Source organism: Anopheles marshallii, chromosome 2 (assembly GCF_943734725.1).
Source record: "Anopheles marshallii chromosome 2, idAnoMarsDA_429_01, whole genome shotgun sequence".
NCBI classification, from domain to species: Eukaryota; Metazoa; Arthropoda; class Insecta; order Diptera; family Culicidae; genus Anopheles; species Anopheles marshallii.
The window spans coordinates 56,101,081-56,125,474 of NC_071326.1; the positions used below are offsets into that span (position 1 = coordinate 56,101,081).

The 24,394-nt window shown below is 43.2% G+C and overlaps 1 protein-coding gene and 2 pseudogenes across 1 annotated transcript; 2 read left to right on the forward strand and 1 right to left on the reverse strand.

Moving 5' to 3' along the window:
* The first annotated feature begins 7,112 nt into the window (after positions 1 to 7,112).
* Positions 7,113 to 8,003, forward strand: LOC128718192 (putative nuclease HARBI1). The gene is made up of 3 exons (XM_053811862.1): positions 7,113 to 7,122; positions 7,169 to 7,656; positions 7,995 to 8,003. The coding sequence occupies exons 1-3, from the start codon at positions 7,113 to 7,115 to the stop codon at positions 8,001 to 8,003; spliced, it is 507 nt and encodes a 168-aa protein (XP_053667837.1).
* A 1,978-nt stretch (positions 8,004 to 9,981) lies between these two features.
* Positions 9,982 to 10,594, forward strand: LOC128718193 (uncharacterized; annotated as a pseudogene).
* A 65-nt stretch (positions 10,595 to 10,659) lies between these two features.
* LOC128718194 (uncharacterized) lies at positions 10,660 to 21,031 on the reverse strand (annotated as a pseudogene).
* Between the last annotated feature and the right edge of the window lie 3,363 nt (positions 21,032 to 24,394).

Sequence of the window (24,394 nt, forward strand, 5' to 3'; positions counted from 1 at the left end):
TACGTAACTCGCGTGATCTTCAAACGATGTGCGTCGACGATACTGCTGGCAAATCTGGTTCCAACTACAGCGGCTTGTAACTCCAAGCGTGGTATTTAAACAAATTTTAGCGGTGCTACTCGTGTCTTCGAACCAATCAGTGAGCATTCGATATTGCCACTCTCTTCGAAGCGGAAATATGCAATCGCCGCCATTCCGCTTTCACTCGCATCGCAGAACATGTGCAACTGAACATCCGTCGTGTTGCAAGATGATAATTTCCGATAGCAACGGGGTATTCTCACTTGGAAAACGTTTGGAAAGACCTTCACCCATCTTTTCCATTTTTCTGCTAGTTGCCCGTGTAGTTCCTCATCCTAGTCGAGACCTGCTCTCCAGATTTCTTGCAAAAGAATCTTAATATACATTAAGAAATTTCCAATCAAGCCCATAGGGTCGTAGACGGTCATTAATGTGCTGAGTACTTCTCTTTTGTTGGGCATTCTCTTACCGGACAGCAATTGTTCATCGTGCTTCGGGGGAGAGTTTAAAGGTGAACTCATCACTCGACGTATCCCACCACATCCCTAAGACTTTCTCGGTTGTGGCACCCGTGCACATGATCGCCCCTTCCGAAGTGCACTCTTTCTGCTCCATCTTGGCTGCTACACGGCTGGAATTGGAGAGCCAGTTTCGGATTTCGAACCGTCCTTCTTGATGTATGTATCGTACCTCTTCGGCTAGTGCGATGGCCTCGTCCTCCGTCTCCACGCTGGCGAGCATGTCGTCAACGTAATGCTTCTCTCTGATACAGCGTACGGCGCGTGGAAATTGTTGTTCAAACCTTGTCGCGTTTAAGTTCTTAACAAATTGCGCTCTACTTGGTGAACAAGCCGCTCCAAACGTCATTACGGTTACCGCGTAGACCGTAGGGTCACGGTCCGTAGCCTCTTTCCGATCCCAGAAGAAAAGTTGTGAACGCTGATCTTCGGGTTTCATCCTCACTTGGAAAAACATTTCCTTTATGTCGCCAACTATGGCGACCCGATGATTGCGGAATTTGTAGAGTACCGTCAGGAGCCCTGCCAATAAATCCGGACCCGCCAGTAGGAACGTGATGAGGCTCACACCACGCACCTTTGCTGCTGCGTCGAACACCAGGCGTACCTTCCCGGGTTTATTCGGATTGAATACTGGAAACACCGGAAGATACCAGTCGCGTTCGCCACGGGCGGTGAGTTCCGTTGATGTAAGTCTTCGAACATACCCCTGGTCTTCATATTTCTCCGTAGACACCCATATCGTTTAAGAGCCATCTCCTTAGAGCACGGAAAACGGACATTGCCAAAACGCCATAGCAGACATGTCTCGTAATGACCCCTCATGAGCCTGGTCTGAGTTGTGAGCATCTGCAATGCTCTTTCGTCGTCCTTAGACAGCATTGGAACAGCTGTCTTTGATATCAACGAGCCCAACGATTCAATGGAGAAAAACTCCTTCATTGCTGCGTCCGCAGCTCGCATGTCACCCGAGCTGCACAAGCATATGTGGTAGCTACGATGTATCTGGGGAAGAGAGGAGAAACCTGCGCACGGTCCGAAAACGACCCAGCCTAATTGCGTTTTCACGGCGGCTGGTTCATGCTCCCTACCTTCAGCATACCTGAGTGGTCGTACCAAATGGCAGTTATCTATGCCGATCAGCAAACGTGGACTAGCGTCGGTGTACGATGTTAGAGGGAGGTTAATCAATCTGCAATCAATTCTTCCTCGATAAACGTTCCCGATGATCCACTATCCACGAATGCAACAGTGTCAACCGCTTTTCCATTCCCGTAAATAATTACGGGAACATACTGGAACAACACTCCATCGTTGGCTGCTGTATGGGCGTTTATGGTTTCCACTGTCGCTTTGGAAATCGTCGGCGTCTGATACCTCGGTGTCCCATTACGATGCAGCATGTTATGATGTTGTAGAATGCACCCATCTTTGCCACACGGTTTCTGCACATTACACACACTCACGTGACTTCTCAAACACTTTCGGCACAGCTTTTCCTGCTTGACTGTGATCCACCGTTGATTGACATCCATTTCTACGAACTTGGGACACTCCGTTAAGCTCGTACACACACACTTTAACTAACAACGCACTTGTTCAGCTTAACAGGATCGCTCGGTGCTTTCTCGCTTACCATCGTATGTAGGTAGGATGTAGGCTTTACTTTCCGCTTTTTCTCTTCTGACGTCGATCTCTCATTTCTCGGCTCGTCAAATGAGGGTATCGTGTTGAAGCTGGCCGCCTCAAGCTCTCTCTCCATCCAATAGCTAAAATCCTGAATGCTTGGTATGCCTTGTCGTAGGCAGTGATGGGACCAATCGCGACGTAATACAGCTGGGAGCCTATCGACAATTTCCTGCAGTAACGATACGTTATACGCGTACCCGAACATACCGGAAGCAGAGATCACCGCAGCCATTTCTTGCACTGCGTTGCCGAAGTCTACGACGGAATCGATCCGCTCAAGCTTTGGCGACGGAAGCTGTCGAATTTTCCGAATCAGGCAGCTGACGATTAGTTCAGGGCGTCCAAAATGGCGGCGTAGTACGTTCATAATCTGAGGAAGATCGTTAGCCGTTAGTCTAGCTCCAACTATATCCCGAGCCTTACCACGAAGGGCCTTCAACAGCCGCTCGATGTTTTCCTCGTCCGTATATCCGTACATCGCCGTTGTTCGCTCCATATTGGACACAAACGTGGACCACTCCTCTGGTCGGCCAGAGAACGTCGGAAGGTCTCTTAAATTCCCTTGACGGGCGTAGAGTTGACTCTGGTTCAGAGTCGGGATGGTGTGATCGCCTGTATTTTCTCGCCGGTCTGTTGTAACGTGTCCGTGCGACACGTTTCCTCCGAAACTACGTGTGCTGTGTAATGGTCCTGGTTGTCGAGTGAAAGGGGGGGGGGGGCGTGAAGGTAGCAGCAGGTGTGGAGCCAGTATGGCCCCCTTGGAATCTGCCTAAACGCTCCGTTGCAGCCGTCCACTCGTTCAACTTCTCAGCACGCATTTTCACTGCACTTTCGATACTATCACCGTTCACTAAAACACTGCTACCTTGGTTTCGAATGCTGAGGCGCGTCCTTTCTAACGCGAGCCTTTGCTGCTCTAGCTCAAGCTCCTTCATCCTCAACTCAATCTCCATCAACCCAATATCCACTCGGTTTGGCGATGGCGTCCCTCCGTGGCACGCCAAATCTCCATCGCGTGATGGAAACGGATTGCACTGCGATGTCACCGGGATACGTTCCATCGGACGCGACAAACGCTGCGTGGTAGTGGTTTCAATGTCAAACGCAAAATATTGCTGCGCAGAGGCTGACGCGTTTCCAGGCAAATCGTTTCGCGGTGGCTCATCTCCTGGCGCCGTAGACGTTACAGGGCGATGAACTTCGTTGACCGCGAGTGACCCGGGGATGACGCCAGTCGTATCGAACGATGGCAGCATCATTGGCGTCGAAACCATTGGCTGAATCGGTGAATTTATATGTTCCGAAGTTCCGGCCGATGCTACTGTCTGATCACTTTCCGTGTTCATAGTGTGTTTTTCGTGTGCACTTATTTCACGCGCGGAGAACCGTATTTACTTTGTAAAACTCGCGAAATTTGTCCCGATTCTGCGAAACGTCATGCGACCGAACAGTGGTATGTACGTCGGTGTTCTCACTAGCTTACACGTAACACTATCAAATTCACGTAATAAATTTTGAAAATGTTGCAAACTTTCGGACTTGTGTAATATTTTTAACAGCCTCGATTCGGTTAGAGACGTTCAAAATTTATTACTGCCTTTTTGTGTGGTCTGCAACAGGAAAGAACTCGATCCTCGCAATGCAGTCCCTTTTATCCCCCTGATGGTGGCGCCCTCTTCCGTCATTCGTCCCGAACTCCTATCGTTGCTAATAGCGGTGTTCAGACGTATGTAGAAACAGGCGTGAACTAGGCGCGAACGCTGTCAAACGGGCCGTTCACGCTCCGAATCGTTCAACATACGTGTGAACACCTTCATTTGGTCGTCGTTTCAAATGGGTGGATTTTGACAGTTCATTTGTTTACATTGTTTGAATTTATAAAAGCGCAAGGTAAACTATCCGTGAAAATGTTGTGTAAAATTCTATTAACAGTATTAATTATTGTTTCTTTCGTTTATTTAGTATGGATTTAGCTATTGCCAATCAACTGCCGCTATATAACGCAACATTTTTAAAAGTTGTACAAGCGATTCGAAAGAAGCAGAAAAACAAAATGCAATCACGAATTTGGATGCACCCAATTCATTTGGATCGAGACGAGAATGGGAACAAGCTGTTCGAGCTTTTAGCGAAGGAAAATCTTGATAAGACAATAAAACAGTACATAAGGATGACAGAAGCAGATTTTTATTATCTGCTCTCGCTGCTGGACCATAAAATATATCGTATGGATACGGTGATGCGCAAGGCGATTACAACAAAAGAACGGTTGGCTATAACATTACGATTTTTAGCCACAGGAGATTCATTTGGGAGTCTTCATTTGCTATTTCACGTAAGTAAAAAGCAAAATTGTAACTCAATGACGAAGACATTATACAAAAAAATCAATCGTTTTAGGATTAATATTTCTGTTTGTTATTTGAGGTTACAAAGGTTGTCTTGCATAGCCAGTCTTGCTTGATTGCTGAAGTAAAAGATATTCATCATAACTGAATACATGCAATCGTTGCTGGTCGTCTCCTAACTCTAACCATATCACAGCTCGGTCGAACAATTCAAAGAAACATATCAGGATAGTACTCCTTTAGCTTCGTTGTATATCGGCTATATATACGTAACAGTATCGACGGTAATCTTAGCTTTGGCAAATGTGTGTTCTACACGTAAGCATATTTATTTAGTTTACTGTACATATAAAAACAAGATTTATGTTACAGAAATACGTTTTATTCTAAGTTCTCAGTTAGATACCCTTAGGACAGATTTCCCTGATACTTGGTAAAATCAAGTAAGCCTCACTTGATAGGCATATGATCAGGTGGGTCCTTATGCAAAGAGAATAGTAGTTAATATAGTATCCAAACGTTTATGGTTTTGATTATGGTTCGAAAGAAACAGGTACAACTTCCAATGATAAATCTATCTTCGAAAAACTTATTTACAAGTTTAGAATAATGAATGCAGGACTTATGATGACTTGTGATTATGTTATGTTATCCACGAGCAGCTATGGTTGGTAGAAGCCAAACACGCTCTACAATGCTCTTACGCTTTATTTCTGAGCATCTTACGCTGAACGCGACTAAGAACGTTTCGTCAGTATTGGGCAAAGTTCATGTACCAGAGTTTTACAAAGGTGATATGTTGGCTAGCCGAAAATGTAAAGATGACACAATGTTGTGGTTCCACATAATGAAACAATTGTATTTATTAAAACTGTGTGCAGTTGCATCACACCTCCTTGGCCGTTTAATCTCGACTGCCTTACGTTTCTTGATCCTGAGAAGAGTATAACGATCCCTGATCGTCTTTCTTTCTTCACTCTTGTGCTTTTAAACCAACAAGAGACTTCTAGCGGGGTGTCCACTTGAGCGTCCGGTTGCGTACGCACCCAACACAGTGGCACAGACCCTTAGTGGTAGAGAAGAGTTCTGAGAGTTTTTCATCCTCCATCGCCTGGTATGTGCGTTGGTCACTCTGTCAGTCTGTTAAATCTGGGTGGGATCAAAGACGAGCTCATTACGCCGTAAAGTTTAACCATGGGTATTGAACTACGACAAAATTAAAAATATAAGATAAAAAAATCATGTTGTAGGCAACTGTAAATCCATCGTTATACAAAAAAAAATCGTACTCACTTATTCAGTGCTACGATCGGCTCGAAATTTAATTTGCTGGACAAACTGCTTACAGTGAATCTGTCCTTTCCCAATTCATTATCCCAGCCTTTCTAGCGGATGTAGCCAGATAGATGGTAGTGCCATGGTATGGCATCAGCGTATGATGATATAATTACGTGTGATCGTATCAACATTTCTAGACTCACATCCGTTCGTCTGCATGTCATCCGATCAGTGGAGCTAGATGACATTATCGCCGATCGTTGGAACTTCTCCCCTACGGAAACGGTTGCACTCTTTATCACTTGACTCTCATCCGTTCGTCAGAAGGCTAGCCCCATACAACACGACACCAGTCATCGATCAACGCAGGTCCCCTACGGAAGAAGACGCATTCTTGCAGCCCGACGCTCCGGAAGCCAACACATCCTCTTCATGCGCGATTCCCACGTTTCGCAATAGATAGCAATCAGTTCCCGAAAGGTATAAAAGAACAGGGAACATAGAATTAGGCGATTCATTTCACACTTAGTTTGTACTGGTAGGAAGTGGTCCCGCGAGTTGCCACTAATAATCAATAAAAACTATTTTTTTATTATAACCTGTGGTAACTATAGTAAATATATGCTTAAAGATTTACGATCCACCCGAAGATCTTCAAAATCAACTATTGATTTGCCAATTCTCTCTCCAGATATTGGTTCACCAGGGCGTCTATTTCGATCTTAACAGCCGTTCTATTTCGGGGGGAAAGTTGCTCCAGCTTTTCTCGCAATGAGGACACATAGTGCATTTCTGGACGATTCAGGTGGTCCAGAATCGCATGGTTCATTTCCACCAACGACTTTAGTGCCTCACTGCATTCCTCATCGATGCGGGAGTTCTCCTCGCGTCGATTTTGACGGGTTGATCGTTGCGCCGATTGCATATGGGATGGGCCTGGTGAATGCTCTTCCACCGTCACCACCTCCTCTTCCAACACCTCCTCCTCCAACACCACTTCCGGCGCAGCAGTATCACTATTGGATACATCATCTAACCATTCTTCCATCATCGCTGCATCCTGGGATGGATCCACACGTTCCGAAGTCTTCAACCGAGTTTTCGGAATTGTTGCAAAAGATATGCTAGTTATTAACGTTATTTTATGTATTGTATGTTGTGAAACATTACAGATGTTTCATATTTTCAGATTTTTCTCTTTTTTAATAATCCCCTGGTTATTTATTTCCTTTTTTCAGCTTCCTAGTACACAAGAAGAATGGATAAAAGTAAGCGATGGTTTCAATCGCAAATATGGATTTCCCCACGCAATAGGCGCTTTGAATGGAAAACACGTAGCTATTCGTGCTCCAGCACAAAGTGGAGCATCATACTACAATTATAAAGGCTTTTACAGCATTGTCCTATTGGCTGTAGTAGATTCGGATGTGAACTTCCTATACGTAGATGTCGGCTGCAAGGGTCGTATTTCCGATGGAGGGGTATTAAAAAATTCGGAATTATACAACCTCTTGGAAAGAGAGGAGCTTAATATTCCTAACGCGGACAAACTAAGGCTTAACGACACGGTTAACATACCATACATGTTTCTTGGACACAAAGCCTTTCCCTTAAAAAAATATTGCTTGAGACCATACTCTACTCGGGACCTGCGTAGCGACAGTCCAGAAGGAATATTTAACACATGTCATTCACGTGCGCGCCTTCCGGTTGAAACTGCGTTTGGCCAATTAAGTACGAGATTTCGAGTCTTATTAACAACAATGCAATTGAATCCAGAATTTGCAACGAAAATAACATTGGCATGTGTTTATCTGCACAATTTTCTAAAGACACGAAATGTGCGAAATAATCCGCTATTTGGTGATACCCCCTCTGAGGCTCGAGCAACAGCCGCAAGAATGAGTTTGAATGGTATTGTGCAAAGGCCTTCTTTAGATTTATTGACAATAAGGAACCATATTGCGCATTACTTAACAACTCTAGAATAGTTTTTTTCTATTACTTTGTTTTTTTTTTATTGTTAATTGTTGTATTGTTTTATATTGCTATTGTGAAATATGAATATTTATATATACATTTATTATTGATAATATTGCTATTATTTGCAACTTCCGAATCAAACTCATTCTTGCGGCAGTTGCTCTAGCCTCAGAAGGGATATATTTATATATACATATAGCTATGTTATAAAATGTTACACACGTTGAGCTGCATCGGACACCCTAGCCCCGTATTCTCTTACCTTGCAGCCGTAGCAGTTCGAATTAGTTACAAATTAAAGTGTAACATATAAAACTAAAGAACGTTGTGATTTAGTTTTATTAATTAAATATAAGGCAATCCATAAATATGTGTATTATTATTGTAAAAAATGTCCTGTTCCTATACATCTGTATCTAATTTTAGTTTAATTTACTGTTCAGTTCTCCCAGTCACATAAGCTAGTACACTTAAACAATGACAAAGCCGCAACCGTTTTATATAAATAAATAATAACATACTTACAGAATTTTTAGTTTTTCCCCCATCAATAGTGTCCGTGAGGAAAACCATTTCATCGTACCACATCCAATCAATCTGGTACTTTTGCGATGTTCCTACAAGCAAGCAATGATTGATTGTATATTATCAGTTATATTATAAATAAAATATTTTTAATGAATGTTTATGCTTTACCTGCTCTGGATGACATGCTGTCCTTCCGGACCTTGGTGTAGTGGCGATAGGAAGAACGAAGACTCTTCCACTTTTCCTTCACTTCGCTGATGGTAAAGCCCTGCTCTTCAGCTATTTTCGCCCACGCTCTTTCCCGCGCCATGCCGTTTCGATATGCATTTAGCGCCACGTTCCACAACACTGGTTGCTCCCGAACCGCCGCAATGAAACGCGTCGTACTATGCGACATAGTAACAGACTGAAAAAGATGGTTAAAAAATCATTAAGGATTACTTATAATTAATTATATGCGACTCGGTTATAATTGCACACTGCACATAAATAGATAGTTTAACACATGTTAAACCATTACATTGACCGGAAGAATACGATAGTTGCACCGCGTGTTGACTTTCCAGAAGTCGTAATTAATGAAAAGGTGCTCGTCCTGCTTGGCTTGTTGGCTGAATCAAATACTTAATCTGCTCGGATGTATTAGTAACGGATTAAGCCCCTCGGAGGCGGAGTGAGGCCTAAAGACACTTTATTTCAGCTTAACGAACTAAGGGACTCCTCGACTGAGATGAAATGAAAAAAAAAATATTTGAAGGGGGCTCCATAACTTTTTTTCCTAATATTGAGCCAAATACACTCTTCTTTAACCATCGGAAACGACCAAAACCAACATGGATCAATCGTAAAATTCGATGTTTTCTTCGAAGTGAAGAAAGTATACTGCAGCATGAAAAACATTCGACCGATAAAAATACGAGCACGGTCACAACATAAATAAATAAACGAACTAACTACCAAAGCACTTATCATTTTCTTCGCTTTCTTTGGCATCTGTGCCATTATTTTACTCTCAATTTCCAATCCAAATAAAAATTTAACGAACGAACGACAAAAATTACTAACAAGAACGCTGCACTGACGCTGTGATGCGTGTGTGATGATCAAATTGTAAACAAACCTGAAAACGATGAAAACCTTATTCTAAGAAAAAATAAATACGCCTGGTTTTTACATAGTTTTCTTTATTTATTAAGCTTCTTTATTTACAATTTTAATTGTAGGATGCCATTTCTGAGGCAAAAAAAAGTATTCACTAGTTATATACAGTTTTCTATGAAAAATTAAATATTAAAACAATATTATATTTGAAATTATATTTGAAAAAACAACCGTTGACACTGTTTTTCTTTTACCATTTTAAACGAGTTTAGGAAAACTATTTATAAATTTAAAAAGATATATTTTTTTCTTAATTTTCACTAGAATATTTCATCCGATTTGGATCACGCATTAAAAAGTTATTTAATTTTAAAGTTGGCCGATAACGGTTCGATGGCAGCGTCGCGCTTCTTTTTTCCTGCATTGCAGGATATGGCGCGACGTCGCGCTAGCGTGAAATCTGACAGCGTTCGCGCTCGATCACGCCTGTTTCTACATACGTCTGAACACCGCTAATGGGCAGGTTGTGTCAATACTTTGACAGTGACGAAGGAGTCATTGATTTTAAATCAATGAATATTACAAATTGATTTAAGTATTTCGCTATATCAACCAATCAAAAGCACTCGGCCATGAACATGTTGCTCTCAATTTCGATTATAAAAACCAATTTTGTGCTTCCAATAGATGCTAGAACGCTGTTAAACACAAATAGAGATCGACCGGAACTAAGTGCTCTCGGAAACGGTACGTTCTGGACCCGTGGTATTAAGAAGATCCTCATGGAAAATTTACGGTAAGGAGTATGGCATTATCTTTTAGTTTATTTGTTTGTTTTGTTTGTTTACATTGTTTTAGTTACTTATTGGTTTTCGTATTTTTAGATTTACTACTGTGACAGAAACAATATCTTTGAATATTTTTATTGATGGCCTTCCGTTGCACAAAAGTAGCAACATGCAATTTTGACCCATCATGATAAATATTCAAGAAATGCCTCAGATCGCACCTATTACAACAGCAACCCATCAAACAAATGCTCAACAATTCATGGATTTATTGGTAGAAGAATCGAACAAATTAATGGACGAAGGGCTTGAACTAAATAATCGCCGAGTGCAATCGTAATTGTTATTAAAAAATTTAAAATGTTATGTAATAGTTGAATGGAAAAAGTAAAAAATAGTCAAAAAATCCTTTATAAGCTTTCTTTTGCAGCATGTTGATTTGCGAAATCCTTTTGTCATAGATCGCTCAATTACATGTTACAGTTTTTTCATAAAAAAAAACAGTTTTACCGTTTCGTCTGTTACCTTTACTAGGTTCGTACATCCTATGCATTGAAATAGTTTGATCACGTTTCTAAATGTATGCATAGCAAATTTGTCCGCTTTTGAAATTCCTGTCCATGTACATTGTGTTAAAAAAAATCCTTTCAAAAAGACCATCAAGAGCTGCTAACATTCTATTATTAACACCTTTATCTGTAAGTTCTTGTTTAAATAAGTTAGATATTTGGATAAAATAATCTTCTTCTTCTAAATCTTTTTCGAATTTTTCTGGCTCCTCTACGCTTCTAACACATGGACGATCGAAGCATATTTGATCATTAAACCCTACTTCTGTATGGTTGAGTAGAGTATTTAGTTGCACTTCAATAATCCCTACACGATTAGTTTTTTTTTTGGGCTCCTTTAACAGCTGCTCATGATAACGCTTTTGCTCAGCTCGAATAGCCAAAAGTAATCTGGTTTACGCTTCCAACAATGTTTTCATTGGTGCACAATCAGTGCATCCTTCGTTCATCCCCATATTTCGTATCGCATTTTCATCGCTAACCGGGCTTCGGATAGGTGATGTTTGACGTAATATGTCGTTTACCTCATTCTCACTGTAAATTTCTTTCAAAGAATTTTCTACAACTCTTTCCGAAAACATAGCAGCATACAATGTTATTTTTTTCATACTCGTTATTATCGGTGCTATTGCAGAAGCTGTAGGCGATTCGCCGGACATAATCTGTCGGATTTTTGGACGATTTTCAGCACAATTTTAACAAGCACGGTTATTTCACTTACACTTGTTCAAATTTATTGCCGCTTGTGTTCTGAGTCCGAATAAAAAAGAGACGCTTCGTCTCGAACCCGCTCGTATATATAGATCGCGATCGTTATCGCCACCTACCGGAATCAACCGCTACTTCCCTGACGTACAGGGGTGTCAAACTGCTTTGACATTCTTCGGCCCAGCGCCGAAAGGTGTAAACATTCCGGTGTTTTGTTTACCTCTGTGTGTCAGTGGAATTTGCAGGGTTTTTCGCTATCTCCTGTTGTGCGATCGCTGAATTACGAGAATTTGTATCTTCGTCGTTAGTCGCACGCGTAGTTGCAACCTCTAAAACATCTAGCTTCGTGGCAGGTCGAATGAGTAGTCCTTGGGCCGTTTGTACTGTGGCCTATCTGACTTGCCCGTCCTTTGCAATTACTACATCGATGACGCGTCCTTTTGGCCAAGTGCTTCTGGGAAGATTAGCGTCTACAATTATTACTATGTCCCCTACCGCCACTGGCTGCAGTTTATGACTCACCACCCGCGATGAGTCAGTGTCGGTAAATATTCTGCTACCCATCTTTTCCAAAAGATTTCCGCTAATGCTTGAGACGCTTTCCAATTCATTTTTAGGAAGGCAGGGAGGCTGTCGTCGAAAGTCCTTATTGGATACTCAACGTTGGATGAGCCAAGAAGGAAATGGTTTGGCGTTAAAGCGGGTTCCGATTCGTCGTCGAGGGGTACTTGCGTCAGTGGTCGAGAGTTGACGATCATTTCCACTTCAGTTAAGGCTGAAAGTAAAATTTTATCGGTGGGAAGCCGCGGCATCTTTATTTCGCTAAGTACCTTTTTAACTGATTGGACTAGTCTTTCCCAACATTCGCCGAAATGTGGTGCCCCAGGGGGATTGAATTTCCATCGCAGATCCGGTCTAGTGAAATGGTCCATTAATTCATTTTCATCGATATCCTTCCAGCTAAAAAGTTCTTACCAGTCGGGACCATGACGAAAAATGAGACAAATCAATTCATTGTTGTTTTAACGGAGCATGATGAAACAAATTGAGCCGGATTTCCTCACTTATTTCCTCGGACGGCAGCTCATCCCCGGACCACTCAATCTCCGAGCACCAAAGGAACTCCGGCCCGTGGAACCATCGGCTCGATGGGTCTACGCTCGGTGCTTTCTGCCATTTTGTTCCCTCGTCTGCAACATTCAATTTTGTAGACAGTCAGCGCCACTGTTTCACGTCGGTGCTTTCCAATATTTCGCTTACGCGGAATGTCACAAACTGACTGTATCGTCGATGATCAGATCTCAACCAACATACCACATCCCGTGAATCCGTCCAGAATGTAACCTGCCTGATTTGTAGACGATGCGATTTCAAAATGTTGTCGGCGAATCTCGTGCCAATAACCGCCGCTTGCAATTTTAAACGTGGAATGGAAAGGAACCTTAATGGCGCAACTCGTGTTTTGGACCCCACTAGCGCGCATTCTACTACCCCGGCTTCTTCAAACCGCAAATAAGCAACAGCAGCCATTCCATTTACACTGGCGTCACTGAATATGTGTAGTTGAACATCCGCCGCCTCGCACGAACAATTCATCGATAGCATCTCGGCACTCTTACGTTAGTTAGAATGTTCGGTAACACCTTGATCCAAATTATCCATTTCTCCGCCAATCTTCCAGTGAGTTCCTGTTCCCAATCAATACCGGCTCGCCAAATTTCTTGAAGAAGAATTTTTATATACATAAGGAAGTTGCCAATCAGACCCATGGGGTCGTACATGGTCATTAGAGTGCTGAGTACCTCTTTTTTGCTGGGGATTCTCTGACCGGCTAGTAACTGAACGTCATGCTTCGGCGATAGTTTAAATGTAAACTCGTCGGTTGCGACATCCCACCACATGCCTAACACCTTCTCTGCGGTTTGGCCGGTACAGGGAATAGCACTTCCGACCTGTTGTAGGTGTCCCATCACTTTCTTCGAATTGGAAAGCCAATTGTGAATCTCGAACCCACCCTCTGCGTGGATGTATCGTACCTCCTCGGTCAACGTTATTGCCTCCTCTTCTGTTTCAACACTGGCCAGCATATCGTCTATGTAATGCTCATCTTTCACGCAGATAACAGCACAAGGGAATTGATGCTCGAATCTGGAGGCATTAAGGTTTTTTACATACTGCGCGCTACTTGGAGAGCAGGCCGCTCCAAACGTCATGACCGCGACAGCATAAACTGCTGGTTCTCGTTCAATAGCGTCGTCGAAATCCCAGAAAAAGAATTGGGAACGCTGGTCTTCAGATCTCATTTTAACCTGGAAGAACATTTCCTTTATATCTCCAACCATTGCGATACGGTGTTCACGGAACTTATAAAGTACTGCTAACAGCGAAGCTAGTAAGTTCGGCCCGGTTAACAAAAAGGAGTTTAGATTCACCCCTCGAGCCTTGGCTGCTGCGTCGAAAACAAGAAGAATCTTCCCAGGCTTATTGTGGTTGAAAACAGGAAATACGGAAAGGAACAAATCTCTCATGCCCTGTTCTGCAACTTCATTAGGCAAAACTCGGCTTACGTATCCTTGCTCAATGTAACTTTTCATTTTCTCGTGTATGGCGCTAGCAAGTACGGGGTCCTTTTTCATCCTCCTTCTTAAACAATCGTAACGTTTAAGGGCCATGTCTTTGGAACTGGGAAGTCGGACATTATCAAAGCGCCAAAGTAATCTCGTCTCGTATGGCTTTCCTTGAAGCGTCGTTGCCGTCGTGAGTATTTCCAACGCTTTTTGTCATCCTTCGATAGCGTTTTGATTGGCGTTTTCGTAACCTCTAGCGACTCGATCGCGAAGAAGTCTCCCATAACGGTGTCTATTCTTTGCAAATCGCCGGTTCCACACATACAAATGTGAAACATGTTATTACCGCAACTGCGTGATGATATACCGGATCCTCCGAAGACGACCCACCCTAATGGAGTCTTTACCCCGGCTGGTTCATGGGTTCCACCCTCTGCGTATTGCAACGGACGCATGAGGTGACAGTTATCGATTCCGATGAGCACGCGTGGCTTTACATTCATATAGGATCTTAAAGGTAAACCCTTCAAATGTTTGTGCGTTCTAGCTACGTCTGCGGCCAAAAATGACTGCGATGGCAGGGAGAGTGTGTGCAGAGAATGCACTTTCGGAAGCGTGAAGACCTTCTTCGCGTTGACAATCAATTCAAAATGAGACAAATCAATTCATTGTTGTTTTAACGGAGCATGATGAAACAAATTGAGCCGGATTTCCTCACTTATTTCCTCGGACGGCAGCTCATCCCCGGACCACTCAATCTCCGAGCACCAAAGGAACTCCGGCCCGTGGAACCATCGGCTCGATGGGTCTACGCTCGGTGCTTTCTGCCATTTTGTTCCCTCGTCTGCAACATTCAATTTTGTAGACAGTCAGCGCCACTGTTTCACGTCGGTGCTTTCCAATATTTCGCTTACGCGGAATGTCACAAACTGACTGTATCGTCGATGATCAGATCTCAACCAACATACCACATCCCGTGAATCCGTCCAGAATGTAACCTGCCTGATTTGTAGACGATGCGATTTCAAAATGTTGTCGGCGAATCTCGTGCCAATAACCGCCGCTTGCAATTTTAAACGTGGAATGGAAAGGAACCTTAATGGCGCAACTCGTGTTTTGGACCCCACTAGCGCGCATTCTACTACCCCGGCTTCTTCAAACCGCAAATAAGCAACAGCAGCCATTCCATTTACACTGGCGTCACTGAATATGTGTAGTTGAACATCCGCCGCCTCGCACGAACAATTCATCGATAGCATCTCGGCACTCTTACGTTAGTTAGAATGTTCGGTAACACCTTGATCCAAATTATCCATTTCTCCGCCAATCTTCCAGTGAGTTCCTGTTCCCAATCAATACCGGCTCGCCAAATTTCTTGAAGAAGAATTTTTATATACATAAGGAAGTTGCCAATCAGACCCATGGGGTCGTACATGGTCATTAGAGTGCTGAGTACCTCTTTTTTGCTGGGGATTCTCTGACCGGCTAGTAACTGAACGTCATGCTTCGGCGATAGTTTAAATGTAAACTCGTCGGTTGCGACATCCCACCACATGCCTAACACCTTCTCTGCGGTTTGGCCGGTACAGGGAATAGCACTTCCGACCTGTTGTAGGTGTCCCATCACTTTCTTCGAATTGGAAAGCCAATTGTGAATCTCGAACCCACCCTCTGCGTGGATGTATCGTACCTCCTCGGTCAACGTTATTGCCTCCTCTTCTGTTTCAACACTGGCCAGCATATCGTCTATGTAATGCTCATCTTTCACGCAGATAACAGCACAAGGGAATTGATGCTCGAATCTGGAGGCATTAAGGTTTTTTACATACTGCGCGCTACTTGGAGAGCAGGCCGCTCCAAACGTCATGACCGCGACAGCATAAACTGCTGGTTCTCGTTCAATAGCGTCGTCGAAATCCCAGAAAAAGAATTGGGAACGCTGGTCTTCAGATCTCATTTTAACCTGGAAGAACATTTCCTTTATATCTCCAACCATTGCGATACGGTGTTCACGGAACTTATAAAGTACTGCTAACAGCGAAGCTAGTAAGTTCGGCCCGGTTAACAAAAAGGAGTTTAGATTCACCCCTCGAGCCTTGGCTGCTGCGTCGAAAACAAGAAGAATCTTCCCAGGCTTATTGTGGTTGAAAACAGGAAATACGGAAAGGAACAAATCTCTCATGCCCTGTTCTGCAACTTCATTAGGCAAAACTCGGCGTACGTATCCTTGCTCAATGTAACTTTTCATTTTCTCGTGTATGGCGCTAGCAAGTACGGGGTCCTTTTTCATCCTCCTTCTTAAACAATCGTAACGTTTAAGGGCCATGTCTTTGGAACTGGGAAGTCGGACATTATCAAAGCGCCAAAGTAATCTCGTCTCGTATGGCTTTCCTTGAAGCGTCGTTGCCGTCGTGAGTATTTCCAACGCTTTTTGTCATCCTTCGATAGCGTTTTGATTGGCGTTTTCGTAACCTCTAGCGACTCGATCGCGAAGAAGTCTCCCATAACGGTGTCTATTCTTTGCAAATCGCCGGTTCCACACATACAAATGTGAAACATGTTATTACCGCAACTGCGTGATGATATACCGGATCCTCCGAAGACGACCCACCCTAATGGAGTCTTTACCCCGGCTGGTTCATGGGTTCCACCCTCTGCGTATTGCAACGGACGCATGAGGTGACAGTTATCGATTCCGATGAGCACGCGTGGCTTTACATTCATATAGGATCTTAAAGGTAAACCCTTCAAATGTTTGTGCGTTCTAGCTACGTCTGCGGCCAAAAATGACTGCGATGGCAGGGAGAGTGTGTGCAGAGAATGCACTTTCGGAAGCGTGAAGACCTTCTTCGCGTTCTCAGGGTTGGCGATCTGTAAAGTGACTCGCTGAGAACGACGCTCATCTTTTTCGATGTAATGCACAATGGGTGAGGAATCCCTTTAAGCTCCAGTTCGTCTACTAAACTTTCTTCGATAAACGTACCCGTTGATCCACTGTCAAAGAAAGCATACGTCTCCACGGTTTTGCCATCGCCGAAAACAACTACCGGTATGTATTGCAGTAGAACCCCATCACTGTTGGACGTATAGCTGCGGGGCCACGAGCGTTGAAACTGCGTCTCAAACCTCCTCAGTCACTCATTTGCCTCAAAAAGTCACTCAAAACCAAAGTCTCCGTTGCCTCTTGAGGATTCCCTCAATTTCAGTACAGTGGTGACCTTACTGGATTTGACGTTGACAACATACAGTGTGTGACGAGTAAAATGTTTTCATGTATTTTTATTTTTTGTTTCTGCTGTATTTTTGTTTCAATTTTATGGAAAATATGGTCAAAAAAATTGTGGTTTGTTGATTAAAAACTAAATCATCATTTTCTTAATTACAGGAGCTTAATCCATCAATCGTATTGCAGTTGAAAAGTATCAATTCAATTATAAAACATGTACACAACTTTTGTCACACATTGTTCCAAAAAGTACGTTGCGGAGACATAAAAACATCATACCGTACGCCAAAACATTGTGCTTGTACGATCATAATTACGCATAAAACACTTTCAGAATGTAGTTACATTCATAATAGTACGCAAAAAGTGTACTTGTATAAAAAAAATAAACCATTATTCTTTCGCCATACCATCGGCAGATACAACAGGTTTTGTTTACATTTTGAGCTGCTGACTGGCCGAATCTGTCAAAAAAGTCTCAAAAATTTTTGAGACTTTTGTAGATGAGCCAGGTTTCCCTCAAAACTCAAGTCACTCAATGTTTACAGTTTTGAGGGAATCCTCATCGCTCGTGGCCCCGTGGCTTATGAGAGTTAACCGTCTCCGTCGAAGACAAACTTACCACATTGGTTATCGGTGTGGGTGTCTCCGGGAGCTTGTTGCCTGACGTGTCGTGTGTATCTCGCTTACGTTCTGTATCGTGCAGCAGTTCGTGGTGTGTTAACTGGCAACCACTAATTCCACATGGTTTTTGCAGCCTGAATCTACCGCCGTATCGACGCAAGCACTGTCGACACACGTTACCTCGAACCACGGCCCAGCGCTGATTCATGTTCAGTTCCAGGAACATGGGACACTTCTCCAGGTTGTGGCTTACTCCCTTGCAGATGACACAAACGGCGTCATTTCTGTGGGGAGAATGAGGGGGTTCAATAGATGGTTCAGGATTTTTGCTTACCACGGTGTTCAGGTATGATGTCGGCCTTGATTTCCTCCCTTCTAAGCGTTTCACTTCAATTTTAGGTTCTCGAACAGAGGGCATGGTGTTATAGCTAGCTGCTTCCACCTCTTTCTCTATCCAGTCCTTGAAGTCATCAATGGTCGGCACGCTAAGTAGCAGGCGATAGTGTGACCAATCGCGCAGAAGTACAGGTGGAAGCTTCTCCACCATTTCCTGTAGTAAAGCGACGTTGAAGGTGTATTCATATAGACCAGAAGACGAAAAAACAGCCGCCATCTCTTGAACCGCATTCCCGAAATCAACTATCGTTTCGGCTCGTTCCAACCGCGGCGAGGGAAGCTGTCGAATCTTCCTAATCAGGTGATGCACAATGATTTCAGGCCTACCGAAATGTCTACGAAGCACATTTAACACTTGCGGGAGATGCTGCGCGTTTGTGAGTCGATGCCCCACCATCTCGCGTGCTTTACCAGAAAGGGCTTTAGATAATCGCTCAACGTTTTACTAATCGCTATAGCCATACATCAGAGTAGTTCGCTCATAGTTGACAATAAACCTGGTCCACTCATCTGGATCACCCGAAAACGCTGGTAAATCTCGTAATTTACTCTGCCGTGCAAACAGGCTCTGGTTAAGCGTTGGAAGCGTCCGATTAGCAAAATGTGGCCACTGGCTGGTACCGTGAGGCCCTCCCGCTGTAAATCGATCCGAATTATGATGCGGGATTGTTCGGGGAGTGTGTGATGGTAGTGCGGTCGGAATTGTTGCTCGCACGGGCGTGAATCTGGAGAGCCCACCAACCACCGCATCAGTCTGACGCATCGTCGTGCTATCCTCTCGAATCCTCGCCGAACGCTCATTCATTTCACGATCAACCTGCTCACAATTCAACTCGGCGGCTTTAAATTCCTGTTGTTGCACACTTAATCGCAGTTGCTCCAGTTGAATGCGTTGTCGTTCCAAATCAACCTCCCGAAGCTTCACATCCAATTCAATCGCCGCAAGATCATTCCGCGTCGTTTTCATTTTTTGCATTGACGCTACTTGCCCGTCGACCGATGGCGATGGGCTTCGAACAGATGGCGGCACGTTCCTTGGCGATGGCGTCGGCCGCCTTCTTTCGTACTGTGGTGTTATCCGTTAGATCTTGTGAGAGTGTATCAGTGCTCGGTGTAGTGAGTGTCGAAGAACGTATCTTCCGTGCGTTATTTTCGTGTGTTGTCTCGTCAACCATGTTGTCATCCGCGATTCGGTGAACTACGTTGACCCTCGATGACCCCGGAATGGTCAAGTTCGTCGCCAACGATGGCGGCGCTTGGCTTGTGTTTACGCCTAAGCGTATATGATCGGCCGTAAGCTGATCCGAATGTTCAGCCAGTGCTGGTGGCTGTTCACGTCTTATGTTCTCCATAGCTCGTGGTTCCGTCGATTGTGGCGATTCCGAATCGCAACGCAATGATTTCACTCGACCCGCGTAGAGAAATGATCACTCCGAGTGATCCGCGAAAAAAATGTCCCGATACCGCACTCTATTCGCGACCGCATACGTTTACGAATATTACCGGTCGGTTGTGATTCCGAATCACCTACCGGGTTCACTTTTCGTTGGTTCTTTTCGCGAGTTCACTACCACTGCCAAGAAAGCTTAAGTTCGATACGCGATACGCACCTTTTCCACGATTAATTATTGTGTATCGCACTATAGTTCTGAATTTAATGCACTAAATTAAAAGTGGCTCTAAATTTGAAAATGTCCGATTTTCGGACGATTTTCAGCACAATTTTAACAAGCACGGTTATTTCACTTACACTTGTTCAAATTTATTGCCGCTTGTGTTCTGAGTCCGAATAAAAAAAGAGACGCTTCGTCTCGAACCCGCTCGTATATATAGATCGCCATCGTTATCGCCACCTACCGGAATCAACCGCTACTTCCCTGACGTACAGGGGTGTCAAACTGCTTTGACATAATCGTTATTGCTGAATCAGCATCTGCATCAATAGCCTCGTAAGATAATTTTTATGTTTTCTTTCACGACACCATACACACGACACGACACATAGGACGACACCATACATGCACGAAAATGAATTACACGTGAACCGTTTACAACACACGAGTTAACGTTCGGATTCAAAGAAGTAGACGTTTCACGTTGAGTTCAAATTTGTAACTGCTCTATAATTTATTATCCTATCCTAACCTAGCCTAATTCTAATCTAACTTATGTATGTATGGGTCTTAGGTGATAAGGAATGTGTGTGGTGCATGTGACTTACACATATGATGGTTAACTCACGTATTACAAAGTAATATATTCTCTACGTAATTTCGACGCCTTACCACATTCACACTCCCGCCTCTCAAACGTTGTCTGCCCGAGAACCAAAGTGTCAGGCCGCGCGCGCTCGTACGCTGACCTCTCGCTGGCACCGGTGGATCGCACTTACACCATAGACCGCTGACCGTTACTTGTCAGCGGTGAGTTACCGTGTCAGATCCACCGATGCGACATAGGGTGGTCCATAACAATAATCCTTGTCTTTTGATCTAGCACTGTTGTTTCGTCCATCCCTCTGCCGGAACACTGTTGTCATTCATTACTAGGAGATTTATGATTCCTTTAACGTTTGGCCAAAATAGATACACTTTATTAGTGCTTGTTCCTTGGACCCAAGAATCAAGAACGATGCACAATTCACCGTATCCTTTAGGCCCACGTGTTTGGACTATTGAGAATGGCATCGTAGTTATTCTGAAATTAAATAGAAACATGTGAATGCGTTTCAGTTGATTTATTGGAATTTAGCTTTGCAATAGAGCAACTCACAGTTGTGCATTACAAATTTAATACTCACACTTTCACTTGATTGTGATTATGTTTACACACTTTAACCCATCAATGATCTTGGATTTTACAACTTTTGTTTAAGCCGAATTGTTTTCTTTTTTGTTTTAATATAAGCACCTAATTCGTTTCTCTGTGATATTTTTTTTCAGTTTACGACACAGTACAATAGACAGCTACTGGATGTGTCAAACACGATTGAAGAACCATGTGGCAAAATTCTTCGAATAGACGAGAATCCAACGATAGCTATTTGCATAGTAGGACAATGCATCTTTGTTTGGAATCGCGCAACGAATGCGCAAAAGAGAAAACACGAATTTTGTTAAGTTTATAGCCACGGGGCCACGAGCGATGAGGATTCCCTCAAAACTCTAAACATTGAGTGACTTGAGTTTTGAGGGAAACCTGGCTCATCTACAAAAGTCTCAAAATTTTTTGAGACTGTTTTGACAGATTCAGCCAGTCAGCAGCTCAAAATGTAAACAAAACCTGTTGTATCTGCCGATGGTATGGCGAAAGAATAATGGTTTATTTTTTATACAAGTACACTTTTTGCGTACTATTATGAATGTACCTACATTCTGAAAGTGTTTTATGCGTAATTATGATTGTACAAGCACAATGTTTTGGCGTACGGTATGATGTTTTTATGTGACCGCAACGTACCTTTTGGAACACTGTGTGACAAAAGTTGTCAACATGTTTTATAATTGAATTGATACTTTTCAACTGCAATATGATTGATCGATTAATCTCCTGTAATTAAGAAAATGATGATTTAGTTTTTAATCAACAAACCACAATTTCTTTGACCATATTTTCCATAAAATTGAAACAAAAATACAGTAGAAACAAGAAATAAAAATACATGAAAAACATTTTACTAGTCACACACTGTATGTTGTCAACGTCAAATCCAGTAAGGTCACCACTGTACTGAAATTGAGGGAATCCTCAAGAGGCAACGGAGACTTTGGTTTTGAGTGACTTTTTGAGGTAAATGAGTGACTGAGGAGGTTTGAGACGCAGTCTCAACGCTCGTGGCCCCGCAGCTTATGAACTGTCATCACAAACTAGACGAAGAAATAATAAAGAACGGATATATTTCAACGAAGGATTTTAATCGTATGATTATTTCATTTGGATTTTAGGAAGGACGAATGAAACTGCGCTGAAAATTTCACGGCAGAAATGACTGTTTTGTACCGTGCTCTTCCCTACGTTGTGATATTTTTTAAAGTGAAGATAAGCAGATAACTTTTTTGGTTTATAAATGGAGCGTGCAACTACGTCCGTTCTATTTTACTGCTAAGACAAGACTGTCAATTAAGTGCAATGCCCAAACCAATACAATCTTAACATTTAATTTTGCGTCATGACATGAGTATGCTTGAAGTGCTTGAAGTGTGCGCACAGTACTCATCACCACCATTGTGCGCACATCGCTCGCTTCAAGCACTGTGAGCACAGTGCTCGCTGTAAACACTATGGAGCGATGTTCGTACCATGACTATCACCCCATTAGTTTTTTGAGAATAACTCAAAAAGTTTAAGAAAAAAACAAACACGTTGTTCTACAAAGTTGTTCGGAGTGAAAAAACGCATCATTTCATACATTATTTGCATAATTTTATGCATGGTACATTCCGTACCATGACTATTAGGCCATTCGCAAATTTGTACCAAACGCTATCGTACACTAACACCGCAATATATCTAACACTAACTCTAACAATCCCAACAACATATTAGTGACGTCATAAAATGCGGTAAACAAAATTGATCCATTTGTTTCTTACTATGGATACAATTATATCCATAGTAAGTTTTAGAGCAAAGTAAAAAAATATCTATCATTGGCACGACTCCCCACGTGTTGTAGTGCGTGAAAATACGCACTTTTTTATTCCGAACAACTTTGTACAACAACATGTTCGTGTATCTCTTGAACTTTTTAAGTTATTCTCAAAAAACTAGTGGGCTGATAGTCATGGTACGGAACATCGCTCCAAAGTGCTTAAAGCGAGCACTGTGCTCACAGTGCTTGAGGCGAACATTACTAGTGTTGGGTAAAGTAGCACACTTTGGTGTGTGCGCGTGTGCGCACAGCACACTGAAGTTTGCTACTTTACCCAACACTAAACACTACCCACGACACGTCCGTCCCGGACTTAGCGTTCTGCAGACTGAGCTGACCTCGCTATGGTTGTGTGAACGCTAGACAAAGATCGATACAGCATGCGTCCTTGCGCGGGTAAGGACGAGATGGGAACATTTTCTAACTCTCATCCCACGGCCGCTCTAGCTCAGCGCACAGCAACCGCGCTGGCTCAACGCGTAAGAAGGATCGCTGCGATGAAGGACAAGGCGAGACGGAAAGGATTCGAGCGTGTACATAATCGCTTCGCTCGCGAAAACCGCTGTTAGCTGACGCACACATTCAACGGCTCCTCGTCTTTACACGACGTCGCACGTTGTTTCCCCAAGATTTCTTGGCCTCCTCAGCCCCTTGGCCTGTAAATCGCACCCGTTTTTCTTTCATTGTCTGTAGGGAATTTCCCATATTTTCTTTGTTTTGATATCCAAAGAATTTGCAATTAAATGTATGACCATTGTTCGCTACAGCTCAGGTGATTGAGCTCTTTGGGCAGATATCGGGAGAGTGAGAGCAACGTGCAAAATCAAAACAACTAACACACTCACACTAGCGCCGTTCGCAAACCATCTCGACCAATCCCGAACGCTAGGATAATACCCGATGATCATCGGTATCATCATTGCGCGCGTAACTGACGCTACATTCTTTCTGTTTCAAGATCCTTCTGGAACATTCTTTTGGAGTTGCGCGACATCCTTTTAATGTATATAAACGGACCAAAACCCTCAACCAGTTCAGTTGGATCCGACCCGGCAAAGGGTCAAGTAAATAGCTTTCCGCGGTTAATTTCTTTAAATTGAAAAGTGCTCTGATATGCAAGTCCACCATACGACGCTTATTTTCATACCGTTCAGTTAACAATTGCCACCCGCGTTCGTAATTACCGTCATTAATCGTTTTTTCATCTATCACCTTGGCCGCATCACCGATCAACGCCTTTTCCAAGTGATAGAGTTTTAATCGCGGGTTTTCACCACCTTTGTCCACAATGTCTTTGAAGATTGTCTTAAATCGCTCCCACTCCTCATACTTGCCGCTAAACGAAGGAAGGCCGAGGCAATCGAGCATGCACAATCACTGGTGAGACACTAGGACCAGG